This window comes from Pezoporus wallicus, unplaced genomic scaffold (genome assembly GCF_028554395.1).
Source record: "Pezoporus wallicus isolate ANWC-B61680 ecotype Strahan unplaced genomic scaffold, APGP_CSIRO_Pwel_v1 contig_8071, whole genome shotgun sequence".
In the NCBI taxonomy this organism is placed as follows: Eukaryota; Metazoa; Chordata; class Aves; order Psittaciformes; family Psittacidae; genus Pezoporus; species Pezoporus wallicus.
The window spans coordinates 105,491-126,883 of record NW_026638403.1 but is presented as its reverse complement, the minus strand read 5'-3'; the positions used below and the strand labels follow the sequence as shown (position 1 = coordinate 126,883).

Sequence of the window (21,393 nt, the reverse complement as noted above, 5' to 3'; positions counted from 1 at the left end):
ATTTAACAGTAACATTTTTCCTGCTGTGACCCAAAGCTGAGTGGGGTTTTGGACCCCAGCTCCTCTGAACAATTCCAGGACCAGCTGCTGCTGTGAGGCACAGCCCCTGACATGAGGACCACAGACCAAGTCAAGCCTTGAGACAGGCTAAGAACCCACCACAGCTCCTCCAACACCACGCAGGGCCCCCAGATGATGCTGCATGGGCCTGTGACACCTCATCTGGCCTACCTGGGAGCGAGTGCAGAGATCTTCACCAGCCTCTGTCCTTGTCTTCACCTAACTACCCAACTGGAGATGAAAGAGATTATGATGGCTGCTTCAAGACCGAGACTGCCTTGCAAATATTTCTCAGATTGTCCAGTAGCTGAGCCACGCAGTTGTCACACACACCTGAACATTTCTCAACAGTGTGAGTGCTGAGGACAAGTATCTAACAAAACATGGGGCTTTACCATCAGAAAATGCAGGTGTTTTGCACCTGCAGGTATTTTTGCATTTTGGTGCATAAAAGACAGTTTCATTACACTGTGCAAGCTCCCACACTGATGTTTTTATTTTTGTGTCAGTTACGAATTTCAGTGCTAACTGAAACTGTTCATTAAATCAAAAACCAAGCAGGAAGAGGCAGCCAGGTGGGCATTTGCATTGATTTAGTGGAACTAATTGAAGACCTAGCTGAAGTAAAGCTGTATCAGCTCTTTTCCACATGGCTGCAACTGTCTGCTGCCAGCCCCTCGGAAGCCATCTCCTTACCTCCGCTCAGGAACAGATCCTTAAGCTGCTGGAAGGCTTTGCGGACAGCAGGGACACAGCCTGGACTTGACTTCTGAAAATCCTGAAGGGACAGAAAAGACACAGAATTATGGCTGCACAGAGGAGGTACTTTGGACATTGCAGTGGGAAGAACTGCCAGAAGTACCAAGAGATAACAGGGGTTACTGGCCCACTGCTCATAAAAGCTCATCTGCATCTCCAGGAGTAGTGACATCAGTTCTTCTGCCTTGTCCTCCAGACAATCAGCACCTCCCAGCAGAAGCCAACAGTCTGCCAGTCTGCACAGCTCAGACCAAGCAGCAACTGTTTCACCAGATCTTCCTGGGGTAAGCTTTTAGGCAAACACTTTGCACTTAATGGAGCCATTAGACTGGACATGAAGCAGCGAGACACATACCTTAGCCAGGACGGGGAGAAGGGAAGAAGATGCCAAGCTGCTAGGCACAGAAATTTTTGGGGGTTTGTTTGTGGTCTTGTTTTGTTTTCAAACACACAATACTGCACTTTGTAAGAAGGAGCGATGGAGAAGGCAGTTATGCATGGAGGGCAGAGCACAAGTTTGGGAACCAATACCTGCTTTTTTCTTACGCCCACCAGTGACCTGCCAGATGACCAAGAAGACCATGTCCTTTTTCTTGGGAAAAACATCACGGATCCTGAAAAAGCCCTTTAAAGTATGTTTGGTGAGCTGTGGCTCCTTACACTGGAGTAACAAGTTGTTTCTGTTACTGAAAGCTCTAGCAACTCAAACTGTTTCTCTTCTGTCAGCTTGTAAGGCAGTTTTAGATCTACTGGCAATCAGTAAGAATTATCAGGGCTTTTTTAAGATCCTTTACCATGCTAGAGCAATGGTTAAGTAACGGTAAATCACTAGCTAAGTGTTTTTGTTACAAAGTCCACCCTCAACTAAAACTAGATTTGGGACCTTTCTTTCATTTCTAACTCTGCCTTTGTCTGATAGTTACACCTAGATAAATCATCATGGGGTTTTCCACAGTTTACCTGGGCAACTCTTCAGGGGTTCCAAATCTTCTCCTGGTTGTGCTTATTGATCTTCATCTACTAATGGCTCTAATTGGAGTGTGGGGATGGATCAGCATGGGACAGAGGAGCAGGTCTGCTCTGGCTGCCATGATGCTGAGCTCCCCACTAGCCATGCTGGAGCGCAGCAGCATGCTGCAAACTACCACCCATTCCAGTTCTTTCCTGCAGACCCTTAGGACTCAGGAACAGTTCAGCTGAGACCTCAAAGAAGCAGGGGCAGGAGTCATTACAGCCATTCCAAGGAAAGCTGTTTCCCACTCCAGGCTGCCAGCTTTACTCTTTGGAATCACCTAATTCAGATGTCTAAACTGATTAAAGTTAATGGCCCAAACAGCCCCTGCAGCAGTATCCCTATGGGAAGCATGCATGCATATGGCTGTATGTGTAACATTCACACAGGGGGTTCTGCCTGGCTGTATGCAGGGCATTTGGCGTATAGAACTTATGCTTACTCAAAATCAACTTTCTGCCCTTTGCTCACTTTCCCTGTGAGCTAGAGGCTTATGAAGTGAGCTGGGAAAACTCAGTAAGTCACAGAGAAGCTGGATTTGAGACTGACTCACGGGAAGAGAGAGCTCCTGCAATGATTCATGGAAGGTTTTTGCCTTCATTACTATTAACAGCTCTCAGGGGTGTTCACTCACCAAGAGCAGCGACTTAATTCAGATTTCAGATGCACAAACTGGTTTTATGCAAACACACTGATGATGGAAGGAACTACTTTGAAAGCAACAAAATGTGCTTGTTTAGGATCACAGCCCAAAGGTCAGCTTATTGCTTCAGAGAGAACAGATTTTAAACATGATGGGAGAATTTGGGGCATGCAAAGGTCAAAGCCCTCATTTCAAGGATGTGTAATGACTCAACATATTCACAACTGAAGAAAGACGCATATCAGCTGAACAGGGCTTCTGAGAAGGAATTAGCACTGATACCGGGAAATAAAGGGTTAACATTGTGCCTGCTTGCTTAAGCAGTCACTGTGCTTGGTGAAGTAGAACCGTAGGAGTCAAAGTTGCAAGAATGGTGAAGCAGAATTGTAGGAGTTACAGCTGCTAGACAGAATCGTAGTAGATAAGATTCATAGCTTAATATTTTATATTAATATTATTAATATTAATATTAATACTAATATTAATAAACAAGACATTCTTGTTTAAATAGTATCTTTAGAAAGAAAAGGAACAAAAGATAGCCAGAGTAACAAAATTTGCAAACCTGACAAGTTTCTGCTTCAAGATACATAAAACCAGCTTGTACCCAACCTGAGGTTTGGATAGGAGCTGAAACCCTATTGAATCTGCCTGAAAGCAAGAGGTTACTCGCGGTGATGAAGAGGAACTACAGGCCTTCATCCTCACGACCCCCTAACGACCACCACCAGGAGGCACTGCACAGGCGCACCAATGGGACAAATGCCAGAAAACTAATTATAATACTAGACAGGAATAGGTTTTGCATATGTATTAGGCGTGAAGCAATCTCATGTTTAGGTAATCATTATATGTAATATAAACGAACTGAGTGGCAAAGGGGGTGCTCATGCTTTTGGATGAGCAACCCCCATGCGCCTCAGCTGAATAAAGCATACCTACTTTACAACTCTAATGAGTTGTGGAGTCAGTCCGCATGTCAGCTCAACCAGGGAAGAATTCTGACTGCAGGGCCTGTCAGATGACTAAGTAGTATTACATTTTTTGTTTTAAAATTTATAATTTAAAGACAGTGTTCTTTTATTGTCTTCAACAGTTAGAGTCTTTTCTTTACACTTAGTGGCTATGCTATCTATAAGTCTCTGCATTGAAATAAGGTTTTCATATATGTAAATAAGGGCAAAAAGACCACAAGTTTCACATACAGGTAGTTCATGCAACTCCATGTGTCACCCAGTTGTAGAAATTCATGTTGAAAAGAGACAAAACAGACAACATCACAAGACTTCAGTACTGCCAGGTAGTACATGTCTTTCCTTATAAACTAAATGTAAGTCAGTTCTAAGCAATAGCACCCTCCTACAGGTCCTATGTCCTCAAAATGTGAAAGCCATATTTAAATTTTGCTTTTAAGTATGCCCAGGACACCTTGAATATTTTTAGTTAGTGAAATGCAAACATCTTCGGATTAAGTAACTGCTGTGAATCATTGATAACGATGCAAAATACAACATTCTGGGAGAGGATCTGAAGAATAAATTATCCAAAAGGAATTAAGGCAGGCAAAAAGGAGAACTTTCAGGCTGTAAAATGGTCAAGTTACTAGAAATGGGGAAGTGAATCCTTAGAGGTACTAAAAGTGCTGAAACCAAACTGTGCTGCCCAGAACAGCAGTTCTGGGGTCTGATATGCCAACAGCTAAGGCAGTGCTCAGCCATCACAACTGCAGATGCTGCTGTTCCTTGCAGGCTCCCACTTAATTGCATTGCCTGCCCAGCACTGATGCTGTGAGGACAGATGTCTGTTTAAACACATGGAAAAGGAAAAAAAAAGTCCAGCCTTCTTAAAGGAAGAAAATAATGCTCCTAAAAAGTGGTGCTACTTACTGCTGTTACATCTCTGAAGAACTGGGTGGGGTCTCCAAGCCCAGCCACAGACAGCAGAGGAGCACTAGCAGCTAATGCTCCAGCCACAATGTTGGGGTATTTCATCCTCATGTAAGCGCTGAGCATTCCTCCATAGCTGCCACAGGAGAGACAAAAGAGTGATTTCCTTTAACAGGCAGCTAAGAACACAGTAACTCAACAGTTCAGGCCAGCATTCCCAGGCTCACCTAACACAAGGCAAAAAGAAGCTTGTGGTTATCTTAGTAGTTTCCATCCTCATCTAAAATGAGCAGCACACACTGTGTTCTTACTGGGCTTTCCCCAGCTGCTCACCCCAGATTGGTGGGAATGCAGCAGCCCAGTGTGCTTCTGCAGCCATACATAAATCCTGCCTCAATACTGAAATCTTCACCATACTGCATATGCCCTGACATTGCTAAACTAGTAGGGGTCAAGTGAAGCTGTCACTTTTTCAGTGGGGGAAGGAGACATATTCTGCATACAGGATTATAAAGACTAGCCAGGCTTTTAGCAAGGGGTGTCCCTGGACCCTAAAGAATAAGCAGCACTCTCTGCTGCTGGGAAGTAGAGAGTGTTCCCTCTGGACACCCCAAATAACAGCTGCATAGATGATCAGCACAGACACAGGGAAGGGGAAACAAGCTTAGAGGTGTTCAAGTCTTCCTCCCCACCACCTCAAGTGGTTGCAGATCACCCACATGTAAAGCAATATGCATTTCTTGGGAACAGGCATAGCTGAAACCTGCCGCAAGTAATTTCAGGTTAAAGTTTGGAAAAGTTACAAGCAACAGAAGAGGTATTTTATTTTCTCCCATGGCACATGCTGTGCTACTCCAACACTGCCGTATTTCAGTATTTTTCATAGAATCATAGCATGGTTGAGTTGGAGATGAGCCATGAGCCTTCTGTGACTCGGGCAGAGTGGCTGGAGCTCTTGCTGGTGAAGACTGTGGCAAAAAAAAGTCGTTACATACCTCAGCCTTCATTTGGGAAAGAACTTCTGCTAGGAAGCAAGGAGCAACCAAGCAGCAGATTGCAGAACAACTATAAAAGAGCCTAGAGTGAAAATGGCTGGATGTTGTTAAAGAGGCTGTGTTTAAAAAAAAGCTGGGTGGCCCCTGAAAAGAATATTTTCCCAATTATTAGTTTTCTGTATTTCCAATATAAAATGTTCTGATCCTACAGGACGAATTTCCCATTTTCTGCAGTTCTGGCTGTCTCGCACATTGAAGCTACCTAGAAATATCTGGTCAGTGGTGCTTCTCCAAAGCAATCACAAACTGAGACTAATTCTTGATGGAAGAATTGACTGGGGCCTAGTGATGAGATCTTTGGAGCTCAGGTACAGGCACAACTGCTCTATATCAGACAGCGAAAAGCTCTACGCTTAGAATTTGCTTGAGAGCCAAACAGATCTACGAGAACAGCACAGCCGTGGCTGAGAAAGGATGCTGAAAAGGGAAGGACACAATCTTTACCTGCCACCAAAAGCAATGACAGGGCAGTCTGCAGCACCATACTGCTGCTTAATCTCAGTAATTAGCACTGCATAGTCAGCAAGGGCTTGTTCCACGGTAAGCAGACCAGTCTTCTTCAGCTGTGTTGATTCGAGTCCAAATGGGAGAGACTTCCCATAGTATCTCTGAAAGGAAAGAGATATGCTGCAGAATGCTGGTGTCAAGGTCCAGGTCTTCCCTGTTCTCATTATAGAACTGGGATAAGTGTGCACAAACAGGAAGCAATAATAGAGCACATGGTGTCCTCTAACTTGTTTGTAACTCAGGAAGTGCCTTTTCTCCTACATCTGATAAACAGAGACCTTCAGGACGTATCTGCTTCACTGGGTGTCAAGCGGGCCCTCAGCACGCCTCTCTCCTGAAATCCCCAGCTAGAAAAGGGAACAGTGTAATGTCTTCATGCATAAATTCCAGAATAGTAGATTTAATAGAACTGTGTTGGAAATGGTGTGGAGATTAATTATCCAAACAAAAATAACTTTCTAGACAAGCATGGAGTTCAAGACCCATGGAAACTACTTACAAAAGCACTGATCTAAGGCAAATACCCTGTGGCATAGGCTTTACCGAAACAGTAATTCTGTATCCTGGATTGCTGGTAGGCACAGTAAAAAACATTCTGAAGCCATGGTTAAGTAAAGAAGAGCTGCTACCACAAGCAGAAAGCTTACAGCAGGTACCCCTCAGCTTCATGGCAAGAGGTGGTTTTATTTCCAGACTAGCAAAAAGCTGAATTTGGTAATACTGAACAGAATTTGGCAATACTGAACAGAACAAGACTCTGTTGTAGTAAAATACTCACATGCTCAGCAAAAATCACAAGTGCTTGCTGTTCCTCTGCTAATTCAAATATGAAGTCAGAGTTCTGAGCAAAAGTCCAGATGTCACCTTCATTGCCAGTATAGAAGAAGATGGGTCCACATCCTTCCTTCCAGAACTTTGCTGAGAAAATTGACAGAAGCAAATAAGCAAACAAACAAAACCCACAAAAACCGAACTAAAGAAAAAACCCCACAAACCCAAACAAACATCATGAGCATGAAATGACACTACTTTTGGTGAGTCTGGTCAGGAGCTTAACAGCCCAGGCTATAGAAATCTCTCATTTGAGCAGGGGTAAGTAAGAGCTTCCATGAGAACATCATGTGGGCTGGAACTGCCACTTCTATGATTCTCCCTGAAAATCCCTAAAAAACTCAAGTTCAGCAAGGCCTTTAGACACAGCTGCCTCATCATACCCCCAAGAATTATTTCACATCTATATACCCTCTTCAGCCCAGCTCATCCCAAAACACTTGAACGGATCATTTTCCCACGAAGTGGACATTAGGGAAGCTTTCTGCTGTGATGTATAATGTAGAGCCAAGCTGTAAATCACATAACTTAGAATGGTTTGGGTTGGAAGGGACCTTAAAGCTCATCTACTTCTCTGTCAGTTTAAAGCCATTCTCCCTTGTCCTGTACCCACAGGCCCTTCCCAAAAGCCCCTCTCCAGGCTTTTTGTGGGCCCCTTTAGGCACTGGAAGCTACTGTAAGGTCTCCCCAGAGCCTTCTCTTCTCAATTCTCTCAGCCTGTCTTCATATATGTATCAGATATATATATATATATCTCATATGACATATCATATACATAGATATATATATATGATGCTATGTTAAGATGATGTGCTTCATCCTTCAATTTGTTTAGAACTGGAGGCAAATTGAGACAGGGAGGACAAGCTGATCCATGATACCAGTACTTGCTTATCTAACAAACAGTTGCTTTAATGCTTGAAAGCATTTTATTTTAGCTTAGTCTTAAATAGCATAAGAATTAAGAGGGATAATAGACAGCTTTCTTCAACAACAGACCTCAGGTTGTCAATTAAGTGTTGATTTGGACACATAACCTCACACCTGGACTTGTGCAAAGTGTTCGACACTGTCCCACACGACATCCTTGTCTCTAAATTGGAGAGACATCAATTTGATGGATGGACCACTCGGGGGATAAAGAACTGGCTGGATGGCCACAGACAAAGAGTTGTGGTCAATGGCTCAGTGTCCGGCTGGAGACCAGTAACGAGTGGGGTCCCTCAGGGATAGGGGTTGGGACCGGTCTTGTTCAACATCTTTGTCTCTGACATGGACAGTGGGATTGAGTGCGCCCTCAGCAAGTTTGCCGATGACACCGAGCTGTGTGGTTCGGTTGATACCCTGGAGGGAAGGAATGCCATCCAGAGGGACCTTGACACGCTTGTGAGGTGGGCTGATGCCAACCTCATGGAGTTTGACCATGCCAAGTGCAAGGTCCTACACCTGGGTTGGAGCAATCCCAGGCACAGCTACAGGTTGGGCAGAGATTCAGAGCAGCCCTGAGGAGAAGGACTTGGGGGTGTTGGTCGATGAGAAAATGAACATGAGCTGGCTTCAGTGTGCACTCACAGCCCAGAAAGCAACCGTATCCTGGGCTGCATCAAAAGGAGCGTGACCAGCAGGTCCAAGGAGGTGATCCTGCCCCTCTACTCTGCTCTTGTGAGACCTCACCTGGAGCATTGTGTGCAGCTCTGGTGTCCTCAACACAAAAAGGACATGGAACTGTTGGAACAAGTCCAGAGGAGGCCACGATGATGATCAGGGGCTGGAGCACCTCCTGTATGAAGACAGGCTGAGAAAGTTGGGGCTGTTCAGCCTGGAGAAGGCTGTGTGGAGACCTCAGAGCAGCCTTCCAGTATTTGAAGGGAGCCTATAGGGATGCTGGGGAGGGACTCTTCATTAGGGACTGTAGTGACAGGACAAGGGTAAAAAGGGAAAGTTTAGATTGGATATAAGGAGGAAGTTCTTTCCTGTAAGGGTGGCGAGGCACTGGAATGGGCTGCCCAGGGAAGTTGTGAATGCTCCATCCCTGGCAGTGTTCAAGGCCAGGTTGGACAGAGCCTTGGATGACATGGTTTAGTGGGAGGTGTCCCTGCCCATGGCAGGGGAGTTGGAACTGGATGATCTTAAGGTCCTTTCCAACCCTAACTATTCTATGATTCTATGATTACAACATATTTTTTTATAACAGGTTACTAACCAAGAGACAGAGAAGATTTTCTGGTGCACAGTCAGGCCTCTATTGTTCAGATTAAATGCAATTCACCTTACTCAACACTATTCTCAGTCTGTGATCATCACAGAGATCTTCCAACAGTGGTTGTCCTACAGATGCCACTGCAGAACATCACAGGAGCCCTGAATTTAATTCTTAGCATTCTCAACACAGACTTGCCAAAGCAGGATTTGTGGGTGTGAAAGCTTTCTTTAGGGAAACTGATGTTCTTTGTTAATGAAGAGGATGATTGTCTCTCTGTGTTGCATTTGCTTTGGGTTATCAGGTAGGAAAACAAAGTGCTATTTTTACTGTGGTTTTTCTTCTGATATGCTTCCTGGCTCCTAGAGTAAACAACCAGTCACAGGAGCCAAAACCAAACCAGATGGATTGCTTAAAATGTATCTGGTTTTAGACTAAAATCCTGGGAATCTGCCAGCTAACTTCAAGAGTGTCAGATGCCTGGTTGTGAAACACCAGTCTCCAAGTTCTCACAGATAATCTGCGAAGTCTTCTATTGCAGAAGCAGCAGTAAAGGGGAATGAAACTCCTCAGAGGCATTTTGCATTAAAAACTATTTGTAAACCAGCAGAACTGCAATGTTAATATTTTGTTTCTCACAAATATTATTCAGCTATGCCCAGGACACACAGATCAAATGTAACACTTTCAAAACAAAAGAACTAGAGGTTAAGGAATGCTTTAAACCAGGTGATCCCAAGTTTCTGTCCACAAAGGGCCACTTAGTAAAATTTGGGTACACTATCAAAATTCACTGTCAATTCCCATATATTTGGACTGAACTGATCCATGCATTCACACTTGGTGAAACACATGATTGTGTGCAGGTGCTGAACAAGCTGCAGAGTAACAAATCCTGTAAGGAAGGTGAGGTGCTGCATCCAAAGCCCCAGACATGGACAGTTTGTGAAGCAGCAGCAGGCAGGTGCTGGGCTGGGCAGGCCTCTGGGCTGGTGCTATTCACAGCTCCACCTTTGCTCCCTGCAAATCTCTCCTTGATTCCTCCAAGCAGGCAGGATTGAACATCACATGCTGCTGGTTATTGGAGTTGCCGCCTTTTTAGTTACACACTGCTTAGAAAATCCTTCTTTCTCTTACTGCCTGTGGCAGAGAAAATAACTCAGCATTTGGCTAGAGAGGAAGACACTGTCGGCTCCTTGCTGGAATCCCTTACTGTTCAGCATGGTTCAAGCTATATATAAAGTTGCAGGGTTTTAAATAATGCAAAACACTGACCCAGAGTTATCTTAATTCTTGAGAACAATGCAATATTTCAGTCACTATTTCATTTTCCTCCTGCATTCATAGAATTCCAGACTGATTTAGGTTGGAAGGGAGCTTTAAAGCTCATCCAGTTCTAACCCCGGCCACGACAGGGACACCTTCCACTAGAGCAGCTTGCTCCAAGCCCCTGTGTCCAATCTGGCCTTGAACACTGCCAGGGATGGGGCAGCCACAGCTTCTCTAAGCAACCTGTGCCAGCACCTCACTACCCTCATAGGGTTAGAAGGGATCTTAAATCTCACCTAGTTCTATGTCAGGTTAAAGCCATTCCCCCTTGTCTTGTCCTTACAGGTGTCCAAAGCCCCTCTCCAGCTTTCTTTCAGGCCCCATTCAGATCACTTATTTGCACTTGCAAGAGATGCTGTGACCAGCTGAAGACTTACATGCACAGAGCCAGCCCTGGCACAAGCCTAAAGCTACTTCTGGTCTCTCTTGCTCCAGAGAGGTCAACCCCAAACCTGCGCTCCACAGCCCATGGCCGTAACAATAAATTGAAGGTAAGGAGAGGAAACTATGGATAACGGTGTGGTTGCAGGAACGAGTGGCTCAGGAAGGGCTCAAACTGACTCCTGGCTGCTCAGCACAGCTCTGTGAGCACTGAAAGCAAGGGCTCTCTGCCTCAGGGCACGAGTGGCTAGAGCTTAAGCAGACAGAAATTCAGCCTGAGCTATCGCAAGACCCCGCACGGCCATGCCGGGGTGAGAGCAGCTCGGCCACAGCACACCCCCAGGACCCACCTGTGACCAGGTACCGCTGCGGAAAGGTCTCGTTGCCACAGCTCTCGAAAGTGAAGTGGTCCCGCACCTGCTCGAAGAGCCGCTCCTCCAGGCCGGGCCCCGCTGCCCGGGCAGCTGGAGGGGGTGAACCGTCATCGCCGGAGAAACCGGCAACCGGCGCCACCACCCGGTACCGTACAGGCCGTACCGCCCAGCCCAGCCCTGCTAACCGGGGCCCAGCTCCAGCGCTCCCCAGGCCGGCAAGGGGGCTCCCGCCCAGGGAGACTGGCTCGAGACCGCGCTCGGGGCCTAGGGGGACTGGCTGGAGGGGCTCCACCGGTGGCAGGACCGGAGAAAAGGGGCGCGGGGAGGCGGGCGGGGGCTCGGCCCGGTCACCCACCGGGATGGGCGGCGGCGGCCAGCGGCAAGAGGAGCAGGAGCAGCGTTTCCATGACAACCAACAGCTCCCACCGACGACAGTTCTGCCGCGGGGCGATCCTGGCAGCCTCTCACATGACGCTGTGTTGCCCGAGCCGGTTGGTTCCGGGGGCGCTGCTGGAGGGCTCGGGCCGGGCGACACCTCTTGGGCCCCGGGTTGCGTGTAGGGGGTGGAGCAGGACCTTCAGCAGGGGCCTGAGAGTGCTGAGGCAGGGCAGGGCCGGGAGGGGCCTCTGTGTCCCCTCTGCGGGACCAGGCAGTGTGTTTTCGCAGCTCCCTGGTGTGCCGGCTATTGCACCAGCGGTGTCTTGTGCTGACTGACCCTGGTGGCTCCAGGCTCGGTGTCGGGAACCCAGCTTGCAGGGCTGGGACAAGGATGCTGTAGCATATAGTTTAGAAAATGGGTCTTATATAGGTATATAGTAAAAATATTGGGACTTATGTTACTATAGAAAAACCTCCTTTTCCAGAGTAGCACATACAAGGGCCTCCTGAAAGGTCCTGATCTGATGACCTGAGAACGACACTGATTTAAGAGAATTGATAGCCTGGGAGAAGGTTTTGGCCTTGCCTAGCCGGATAAAGAAACAGGGCTAATGAATGTCTTAATTGGGGAAAACAATCCTTGGAGGCTGGTACATCCTGGAAACACATGGACATCATCAAGATAGGACTTCGACATGTCAGCACAACATGATCAGGGTGTCCTTTAGATGAACCATACTCAAGATACTAAATAGCACACCTACAGGTCAAAAGACCCTTCACTGAGCATGCGGAGTAAGGAATCAGTGATGTTGATACATGTAAAAATGCTCCTACAATGCTCAGTTGTTTTAAGTGCCTCGAGGCTTGCAAACTCAACTAAAAGTAGCCCATTCATACCATGGCAACATTACAATGAATACATGTGGTTCATAGATAACAGGGATCTTGCAGGCAATCAAGAAGGACATCTGACCCTGTGGTGTGGAGGATTGCTACAGCGAGAAAAAGATGAAGCATCACATCTTCATCATCCTCTGTGTGACCTGTGAATAACCCGAGGAAGAGAAGAGAGAAGTAACGACCCCTAGGACCACCAAAGAGAGTTACCATGCATGCTCTAGTAGGTAGTAACCTATGTCAGTTAATTCTGGGAAGAAATTATGTATAAGGTTCCTGGGAATTGTGAAAAACTAGGGACTATGGTATTGTTTATTAAGATTTATGCTAAGCCTGATGTAAAGATTAGACAACAAAAGAAAAGATAACCGTGGTCGCTTGTGCAGATTAAACCAGACACCGCTTGCGCAAGTTTTGAGGAAACATCTGCAAGTTTTGAGGAAATATCTGCAAGTTTTGAGGAAATATCTGCAAGATGTTCTAAAAAAACTGGCAGACATATGGGTGGGGGCAACTATTGCTTTGCTTAAGTGCTTTACTTGACACCAAAATTACTTACAAACCGCAAGACGCTTACTAAGGGCTTTTGCAAAATAATTCTAAAAATTATTGCACAGCAAGTTGAAGACCATATATGGAAAAGGATATCTAAAGGTAACCGAGGAGGACTTCAAGCCTTCAGCCTCAAGCAACTGGGGCATGCGCAGAGTACTCCATTGAAGATACGAATGCGGAACTGGAGGACTGATAAAAAGGGACTGTTAGAACTGTTCAGTACGGCAGTTGTCGGAGCACAGACTCCCCTGTCGTCCAGCGCTGTCTTTGCTCATATTCTACTTGCTATAATTAATAAAATTCAATTGGATTATGATCCGTTGTGGTCCCAATTTATTACAGAATTATAACGTATATGTATGGGATCAATTCTCATAAGCAAGAAACCTGTAAGAACCGACATGCACGTTTGGTGGAGCAATTCCCCCATGCATTGGGTGCCATAATAAATAATGCCTGCTTCTTAATGCTACATTGTGTTAAGGAGTCTTATTTTGCTGACTTTTGGTGACAGTGTGATCTTACGTAAATTAACTGACCAGTTGTTAAATGGTGGGAAGGTTTTGGGGAGTGACTAACCTGAACTGACTTGTATAAATACATCAGTTCTGTATGGTGTGGGTGCCAGCTCTGCAATACCACCTAGTACTACTTTTTTGTGCAAACTTGGGGTAAAGAAACACTTCGGCTCTGTGTGTGAATCAGCCATTGCACACCAGGGAGTGAAGCCTGTTCTTGGGACTATGAGGAGGGTGGGAGCCAGCGAGGCTCAGTGCTGGTGCTATGCTACTGCACCATCCCTGCAGGTCTTGGGGGAGCTGCTGGGCAGAGGCTGGGGTGTCTCCACCTTGGTCTTACTGCTAGCTTCTGCTCTTTGAATGTCTGCAGCATTTGCCTCCTGGTGTTGAATCAGTGCTACTTTGGTCCCCTCCATTATGTGTTTGCATGGGAAGGAAGAGCTGGAAAGAGTGAAAGCCCAGCCAGTGCGCAGAGGCCATAGCAGCTTGGCTCAGTACCCAGTGGAGATGAGGGAAGTGGGAATATAGCACAGGATGAAATCAAGGTGAGGATCCATGGTGAGGTTTGTTGGTTTGTGTCCACATATCCAGTGAGGAGTGGGCGACAAGGTAGGAACAAAGGAGAGGAGGATGCCCCTTGCTCTTAGTAGGAGGATGTAAGTGTGTGACAAAAGTAGAGCATGTTCCCATGGTGCTGATACACTAGTGGCCCTGTGGTTGAGCGTACTAGGGAAAGAGGGAGCTTGCACTGCTCTTGAGAGCAAGTTAGGAGCAGCATGAAATCATGTAATGGGTAATTTCTGTAGGTTTTTGCTTCCAGAGGGAGGCCCCAGCAGATACCCCAAAAGGGAAGGTGGCCCTGAAGAAAAAGGGCGATGGAAAAAGTCGCATTATGAACTGGGTGGGGCTGGAGCTGCTGGTATGGCTGTAAGTAAATTCAGCATTCCCTATGATCTAGCTTAACCTTGTTATGCCAAGGCTGTATAAGTTTGCAAAAAAAGGCCTTTTTACCCCAAATGGTCAGTATATTGTCAGCTTATTCAAAATGTTGCAGGTACTTTACAAGATGTATGTGAATGTCCTAGGATTTTATGAAGGAAGGGTTTTAGCTTACTGAAGACCAAAGGAGTTGTTGTTGGAAGAAGATCTAAAACATGTCATGATTGGGAAGCTGCAGAAGCAGCATTTTCACATCTACTATTACCATCTGCAACCACGCAATGGCAATGACTGCATGGGAGATCAGTCTGGTTCAGGCGATCACAAGATAAAAGCAGGTGGAAGTGAGATCTATCCTGTCTTGGCCTGATGAAAGAACAGCACCAGGCTCCAACCATGGGTGAGCTCTGGCCAGGGCTTCTCTAGGGCTATTTGTCCTCAGGTTCCCACCTGAGGAGGTACAGAGGTAGTGCCTACTTAACTGGGTCTTCAGACCCCTTTAGTTTAAAATGAGAACTGATACAAAGAAACTAAACACATTAGCAGGCAAGTATTTGCTTTTTCAGTGGAGAGGAAAGGCTGGAGTCCTTGGAGCAGGTCCTACTTGGGCTCAGAGTGAAGGCTGTGCTACAGGCAGCAGGATTAAGATCTTATTTTCAGACTACTGTTTGTCTAAATTCTGTCCCAAAAAGCTTTGCAGAGTTAGGCTACAAGAAACACCTCTGAGATGTGCATTCCATGGCTTTAAGGGAAGAAGGAAGGATTTGTATGCGTTGCCAAGCTTTATGAAGGGGTTAGGGAAATCCTCAAGATGACATGGACCAAGATACTCAGCCTGGGGTAAGGAAAATATTCTTCACCAAAGCCTTTTGTATAAACCAATCCTAATAATATAATGCCTTTAAAAAGGCTCTTAGTATCTTCAAAAATTAAAATACTTGCTGGTGGATGGGACAAAGAGCCAAAGGCTTTCCAAGATCTGAAAAGAGAAAGAAATGTCTCTCCCCATCAATAATACTAAAACTCCTCCACAGATACTAACGGAGAAGGCAAGTCCCCATCTGGTGGTACTTTAAGACTGTCAGCTGTGGGCAGCTCCAGGTGGACAAGCTCCTTCCAATCTCCCTTGGTAAGGTCCTTGGCCTTGGTGGGGTAAAAGAGCAGGGGGTGCTTGGAGTGGCCTTTGGACACAAACAATGCAGTCCTGTATTTCTAGATGGTGGCATATGTGATATGTCCATTCATTTAAAATGATGTAAACCCTTCTGATGTCTGACCCAGGTTAACTGCTTCTAAGTTCCTGTTCTGTGAAAGTGGAGAGATCAAACACTTGTCGTGTCTGAACTGAGCAGCTTGTCTTGCTCTAATAACCTGTGGCACTGTGCGGCCTTTCCATAGATAATGTTTTGTTGTCTGTGTCAGCTAAAGTACATCTGGTGTAACAGTCCCTTGGTCCTAGCTGTCAGGATGGAAATAGGGCATCCAAATGTATTGAAAATAGGAAGAAGGGTTAAGCATATAGTCAGTTATAAACAGCCTTGCACGTAGTAATTGTGTAACTTCAGTTTCTCTCTTTGGAAGAAGTAGGATCTATGTATCTAGCCCTCCCCCCAACAAAGGGGGCTGACAGTAAACCTGGAGAGGGGCTTTGGACAAGGGCCTGTAGGGACAGGCCAAGGGGAATGGCTTTAACCTGCCAGAGGGGAGACTGAGATGAGCTCTTAGGCAGAAGCTCTTCCCTGGGAGGGTGCTGAGGCGCTGGCACAGGGTGCCCAGAGAAGCTGTGGCTGCCCCATCCCTGGCAGTGTTCAAGGCCAGGTTGGACACAGGGGCTTGGAGCAAGCTGCTCTAGTGGAAGGTGTCCCTGCCTGTGGCAGGGGTTGGAGCTGGAGGAGCTTTAAAGCTCCCTTCCAACAGAAACCAGCCTGGTATTCTATGATCTTCATTTACAAACATTTCTAGAACACCTTTGAGATCAATCAATATAACATGCTCAGAGGTGTCCTCAGCAGGCCTTCATTGCTGCTCAGCTCAGGGGCTCTGTGAGTGGAAACTTAGCTCCTTGATGAGCCATGGCTGACCGTGATCTACCAGTGTTCACCCGTGTAACTCCTGAGGGGTGGCCACACGAGACGCAGCCTCTGTGACTTCTCTGCCTGCTGCCATGGTTCCTGGCAGAGCTGGTTGGCTTCCTTTCCCTGTGCTCCTTGGCTGCTTGCTGTGGTAGTGCAGGGGGAAGGCAGAGGCAGCTGAAGTAGGGGAAGATGCAGACATGCCTTTGAGTGGCAGCTGGATTTCCTCTGGGTTGCAGAAACAGCCTAGCCCAGGAAAACTGTTGTGGGGCAGGTCCCAGCTCATACAGGTTACATGTGGAAGGCTGAAGTGTCTGCCTGGGAGAAAGCCTCCGTGCAGAGGGTGGGTTACCCTAACCTTTTTTGGCCTGGTGGTTGTCAGAGGAAAGGTGTCTTCTCCCTGTAAAGCACTGGGTGGATGTTCCCAGAGCTGTGCTGGCTGCTACTCTGAGCCAGAGCTCAGCATGGTGGCACTGGAGGTACAAAGAACCCATGTCCCTGAGGAGCACAGTGAGCTGGGAGTGGTGCAATGCTGAGCCTTGGATGCAGGAGGCATCATGTGGTTTGTGCCAGCCAGGTGGCCAAGTGCTGATGTTAATCCCTGTGCAGGCTTGCCGTGTGCCCTGTGCAGAACATGCATGCACTGTGCAAAGTGGTGTTACAGCACCAGCCTCCTGATAAGCTTCTTCAGGTCTGGTTTAGTGGCACTGTGACCTTCACAACGTGGTTAGCTGAGGAGTGATGCGGCTGTGCTGCTGTGCTGGCACAGGCTGCTGCGGGAGAGTAGGGGCTGGGCCTTGCAGAATGTCGTTGGCCACCTTTGCTGCCTGCACCAGCACTACGCAGGGGTAGCCAGCCATGGTCTGGTCACTAGGGCCTCAGGAGATGGCATGGTGGGTGCTCTATGGTACACCAATTCTGCTGGTGGCACGTGGTGGCAGGCTGCTGCAGGCAAGAGTGGGCACAAACTAGAGGGACCACCTGGCTGCTGTGCAGCCTGAGGAGGGTCAGTGAGAGTGCTGGTGAGGGAGCTCTGCCCATGGAAGTTGCACTTTCACCATTGGCTTCTCTTAACTTGAACAGTCCCTATGACAGATGAACGAACAGCACCACTTGTCCTCTGCAAGTGATGCCCTCAAATTCACTTGGGAGTGGGGTATTGTTGGGCCTTGTGTGACAGATTCAGTGCCACTGTGCTGTTGTGTTTTGCAGGAGTCCATCTCTAAGTAAGGTTCAGGGATGCCAAAAGCTAAGAGTGATTTTTGTAATCTGGAAAATGGAAACTTGCCTGCACGCAGGAGAGGTGAGGCTGGGGGTCTCTCTGTACATGCCTCTTCTTCCCAAGTCCAAGTATCTCTTGTTTCTGCACAGGGTGCAGCAGATCCCACAGCTTGGGAGCATGCCAAGGGACCACGCATCTGCCCTGCTCAAGCTAGCACCAGGCATGTTATCAGTCCTCCAGGATGCTCAAGGACAGGGTCCTGGAGACAGCTGCTAGTGAGTATGCATGGCCAGCACATCTGTGCAGCAGTCTGTTGAGGGGTAGATATTGGTGTGGGATGGGGCTCAGCAGCAACCTCAGGGTTGTTTAGAGGACCGAAACAAGCCACAGTCAATATTCTGGTTGTTCAATGTTGGCCACAGTATTTTGGCAGACTTGGGCAGTCCCTGTGTGACTAGGTCTGTCTTCAGCAGTTTCTTCCACTTGGGTATGCTGCTATGCTGTTGTTGGTGTCTTAAGAAGGTGCAAACTCCTACCAGAGCCTCTCCCAGTGCTGGATCTTGAGGTAGTTGCTCTAGGGTGTGGATTCTGTCATGTCTGCTGAAAGCTGCAGCACCTCCTGCACTTGGAGTGCAAACAGGGTCTCACTTCCCCATGTGCTGCCTGTTTTCACAAAACCAGGCACCTCTGAAGTCTTGGCCCTTCTGTCAAATGTAGCAGAAATGACAAATAAGTCCTAAAATTGTCCAAGGCAGGACAAACTGGAGGCAGCGTGATTGCACAAGTCTTTTCTAGACAATACTTCCCAAGGAGCACAAAGGGAACAAATGTCTTGCACTGCATTGAATGACCTAGAGAGTGACATCAGGCTGAACTATGGGGGATGTGGTGTTTCCAGGAGTTTGCATTTGAAAAAGGGAGATTCTGTTCCTCTCTTTGTGGCTTTTGTCTGCAGGCCAAGCTGGGCATTCCAGGGGTACTTTACCCAGAGGCAGAGTGACTCTCCCAAGATCAGGGTATTCACTGAAATGCATCTTGGCTCCCATCCCTCCTCAGCAGAAGGATTTTCCATATGCTGCACCTTTTCTGCTTGGCTCTTGTGCACCTGCCAGTGGCTCCTCTTCAGGCTGATGCTTTGAGACCAAATAATGGTTGTGGCTGTCATATCTGTGGTTCTGTTGGCGATCTTTCTACCTACAGAGATGTTCAGTGGTTGGGACAGACAGCCATCACCCCACAAGTTCCAGATGGGGCAGTATGGCCGCTGGCTGCTTAGATATGCCCAGAACCATGGGGGATCCTCAGCTGGGCTTCAGATGAGAGGTTCAGCTGGCTGGTGAGCTCCTCCAGGAACACCCTTTGACCTTTGTTTAATTACTTCTGTGACAGCAAGCAAATAGAAGAGAACATTCTTGACAACCTCTCACGTCCCATGATAATCCTGAAGTTATTGAAAGCAGGGATGGAGGAAGGTGTTGCAAGCCTCCATCAGAGCAGAGTTGCTGCCTGATGGTGCTCCTGCAGACATGCTGGAGCTCCTGTCTGGGGACCATGGGCGTGATGGTCTGCAGGGAGCTGGGGGCACCGAGGAGGCTGGGAATGTGGCATCATACAAGGTCTTGCCAGAGGAGAAAAGCACCTGAACAAGAGAAAGAAATTCTTGCAAGGGGAAACATAATTGGCGTTTACACCTTGGTCTTCTTGTGGTTTTCTGTAGAGTGATGTAGGTGCTTCTCAGCCATCAACACTGCAGTTTGTTCCTGGCACTGTGTTTGCTTGAAAATGTTGTTACAGGAGGGTTGCCTTTCCAGTGTTTGTCTTAATGACATGGACACTGGGGCCTCTGAGCCATCCAGTTGGTATTGCTGGTGCTGCTTCTGTGTTTGATTGGGCCTGAGTGCAGGGACAGAACTTCTTTGCTTTGACACCTGCTGATGATCTCTCCATAGCTCGTAGCTTCCCTGCTAGCTGTAGGAGCAGAGGGTGGCAGCTGGGGCTGCTCTGTGTGCTGCTTGTTGCAGGGAAAATGGTCTGTGCTTGAAGTTGAGACAGGATGACATTCCAGGGTGTTCTGTGGAGAGCAGCTGGGCACCAGCATGGCCAGGTTACCAGATGGGTGGGCAGCTTGTGAAGAGGTGTCTATGTGCTGAGAAAAGTGAAGGAGGAGAAAGGAGCAGGGGTTCTCCTCTTACCTTAGCACTGCATGTGTTGCTCTTGATGGACATTGTAGAAGGAAGAGGCAGGAGGGAGGGCAGCTGGGCAGCAAGCCAAGCCAGCCGTACCTGAAGCAGAGACTGCACTGCAGTGGGAAGGGATGTGCCTAGGACTGACCACTGATTTAACCGGGGATACATCCACATCCTAATGTGAGGTTCTGGTCATGAGAGCTTCACCCTATGGTCAGCCAGACAAGTCCATTTATGAAACAGCAGGGGAGTGGACTAGAGGTTGCAGATGTCCCTTCCAACCCCAACCATTCTGTAATTCTGTGAAGAGAAAGCTCAGGGGGGACCTTATCACTCCCTACAAGTGCCTGACAGGAGGATGGAGCCAGGAGGGGGCTGGGATCTGCTCCCAAGGAACAAAGGATGGGACAAGAGGAAACGGCCTCAAGCTGCACCAGGGCAGGTTTAGATGGAGCTGGGGAACAATTCCTTCCCCAGAGGGTGCTCAGGCATTGGAACAGGCTGCCCAGGGCAGGGCTGGAATCACCGTCCCTACACCGTGTAGATGAGGCCCTCAGTGCCATGGATTAGTGGTGGCTTTGGCAGTGCTGGGAATGGTTGGATTTCTTGAGCTTAAAGGGCTTTTCCAACCTGGTTGAATCATAGAATAGAATCAGAGTCAAGTATTGTTGATTCTGTGGTTCTGTGAAATGGAGCCATAGAAAGCCATGGGGAACTGGAGCACAGCCTGACCCACAGCCTCGGGGTGCCAGTCTGCTGACGAGCTCCATATGCCACATATGCAGATGTACTTGTTCCCACTGCATTTATGGTGTTGGTCGAAAGGAAAATGTGCCTGAAATGATCACCAGTTCTAGGGAGGAGTTTGTAACCTAGAGCTGTAGCCAGACTTGTGAGTACTGATTCAGAGAAAACTCCAGGAACAAACTTGCCAACAGTTTCAAGTTGACAAGCAGGTATTCTTTATTGCGGCGCCGGGAGACACGGGGGATAGCTCCTCCTAACGTGTGTCCCCGAATTGCTATACAGGTCATCCTCATAGGGTCACTGAGCATATTACATCATTTTCCAAAAGGTTTCCGGCATGCATACAAAAATGTGGTGGTCTTTAAGGGTCGTTTACTTTTCCCAACAAGCTTAATTAACATTACAGACATGGCAGTCATCCTGGCCTTCTACTTATCAGTTAGTTTAACTGCTCTCACCCTGGACGTCTGCTAGTCCGGGATACTCCCCATCCCCAGGTCCTGTCCTTCTATTCTGCTTTTCTCACACCTTTTGTACTGAGGCCCTGAGGGCCTGAAACTATGTCAACTACCTCCAAGCACCGCAGTTATTTTCCATTACAAAGCCATCAAACTTAACATTACTTAGAACTGATTACATTTTGTACTTTTGTGCCTCCTTGTCTCAGTACATGAGGGCTCGGCAGCATTGCAGGTCGCTGCTGCCCGAATCTCAGCATAGTCACTGCCCAGCAGCTGCTCTCAGACCCTGCGCTGCAGTGAAGGACACTTCTGAAGATGGGTTTCTCATTGTACAGCTGCATCTTAGCAACGGTGTTTACAACACAGCGGTAAATGGGC

General features: G+C 47.5%; 1 protein-coding gene across 1 annotated transcript in view; it reads right to left on the bottom strand.

Moving 5' to 3' along the window:
• Positions 1-19,846, bottom strand: part of DPP7 (dipeptidyl peptidase 7) — a 31,504-nt gene extending 11,658 nt beyond the window's left edge. Inside the window, exons 1-7 of the mRNA XM_057410574.1 lie at positions 19,814-19,846; positions 11,393-11,498; positions 11,014-11,127; positions 6,701-6,840; positions 5,860-6,023; positions 4,361-4,496; positions 757-838 (exon numbers count right to left, since the gene is read on the bottom strand). Of these exons, the coding sequence (XP_057266557.1) occupies positions 757-838; positions 4,361-4,496; positions 5,860-6,023; positions 6,701-6,840; positions 11,014-11,127; positions 11,393-11,498; positions 19,814-19,846 (775 nt within the window). The remainder of the gene's footprint in view (positions 1-756; positions 839-4,360; positions 4,497-5,859; positions 6,024-6,700; positions 6,841-11,013; positions 11,128-11,392; positions 11,499-19,813) is intronic.
• Positions 19,847-21,393: the final 1,547 nt, after the last annotated feature.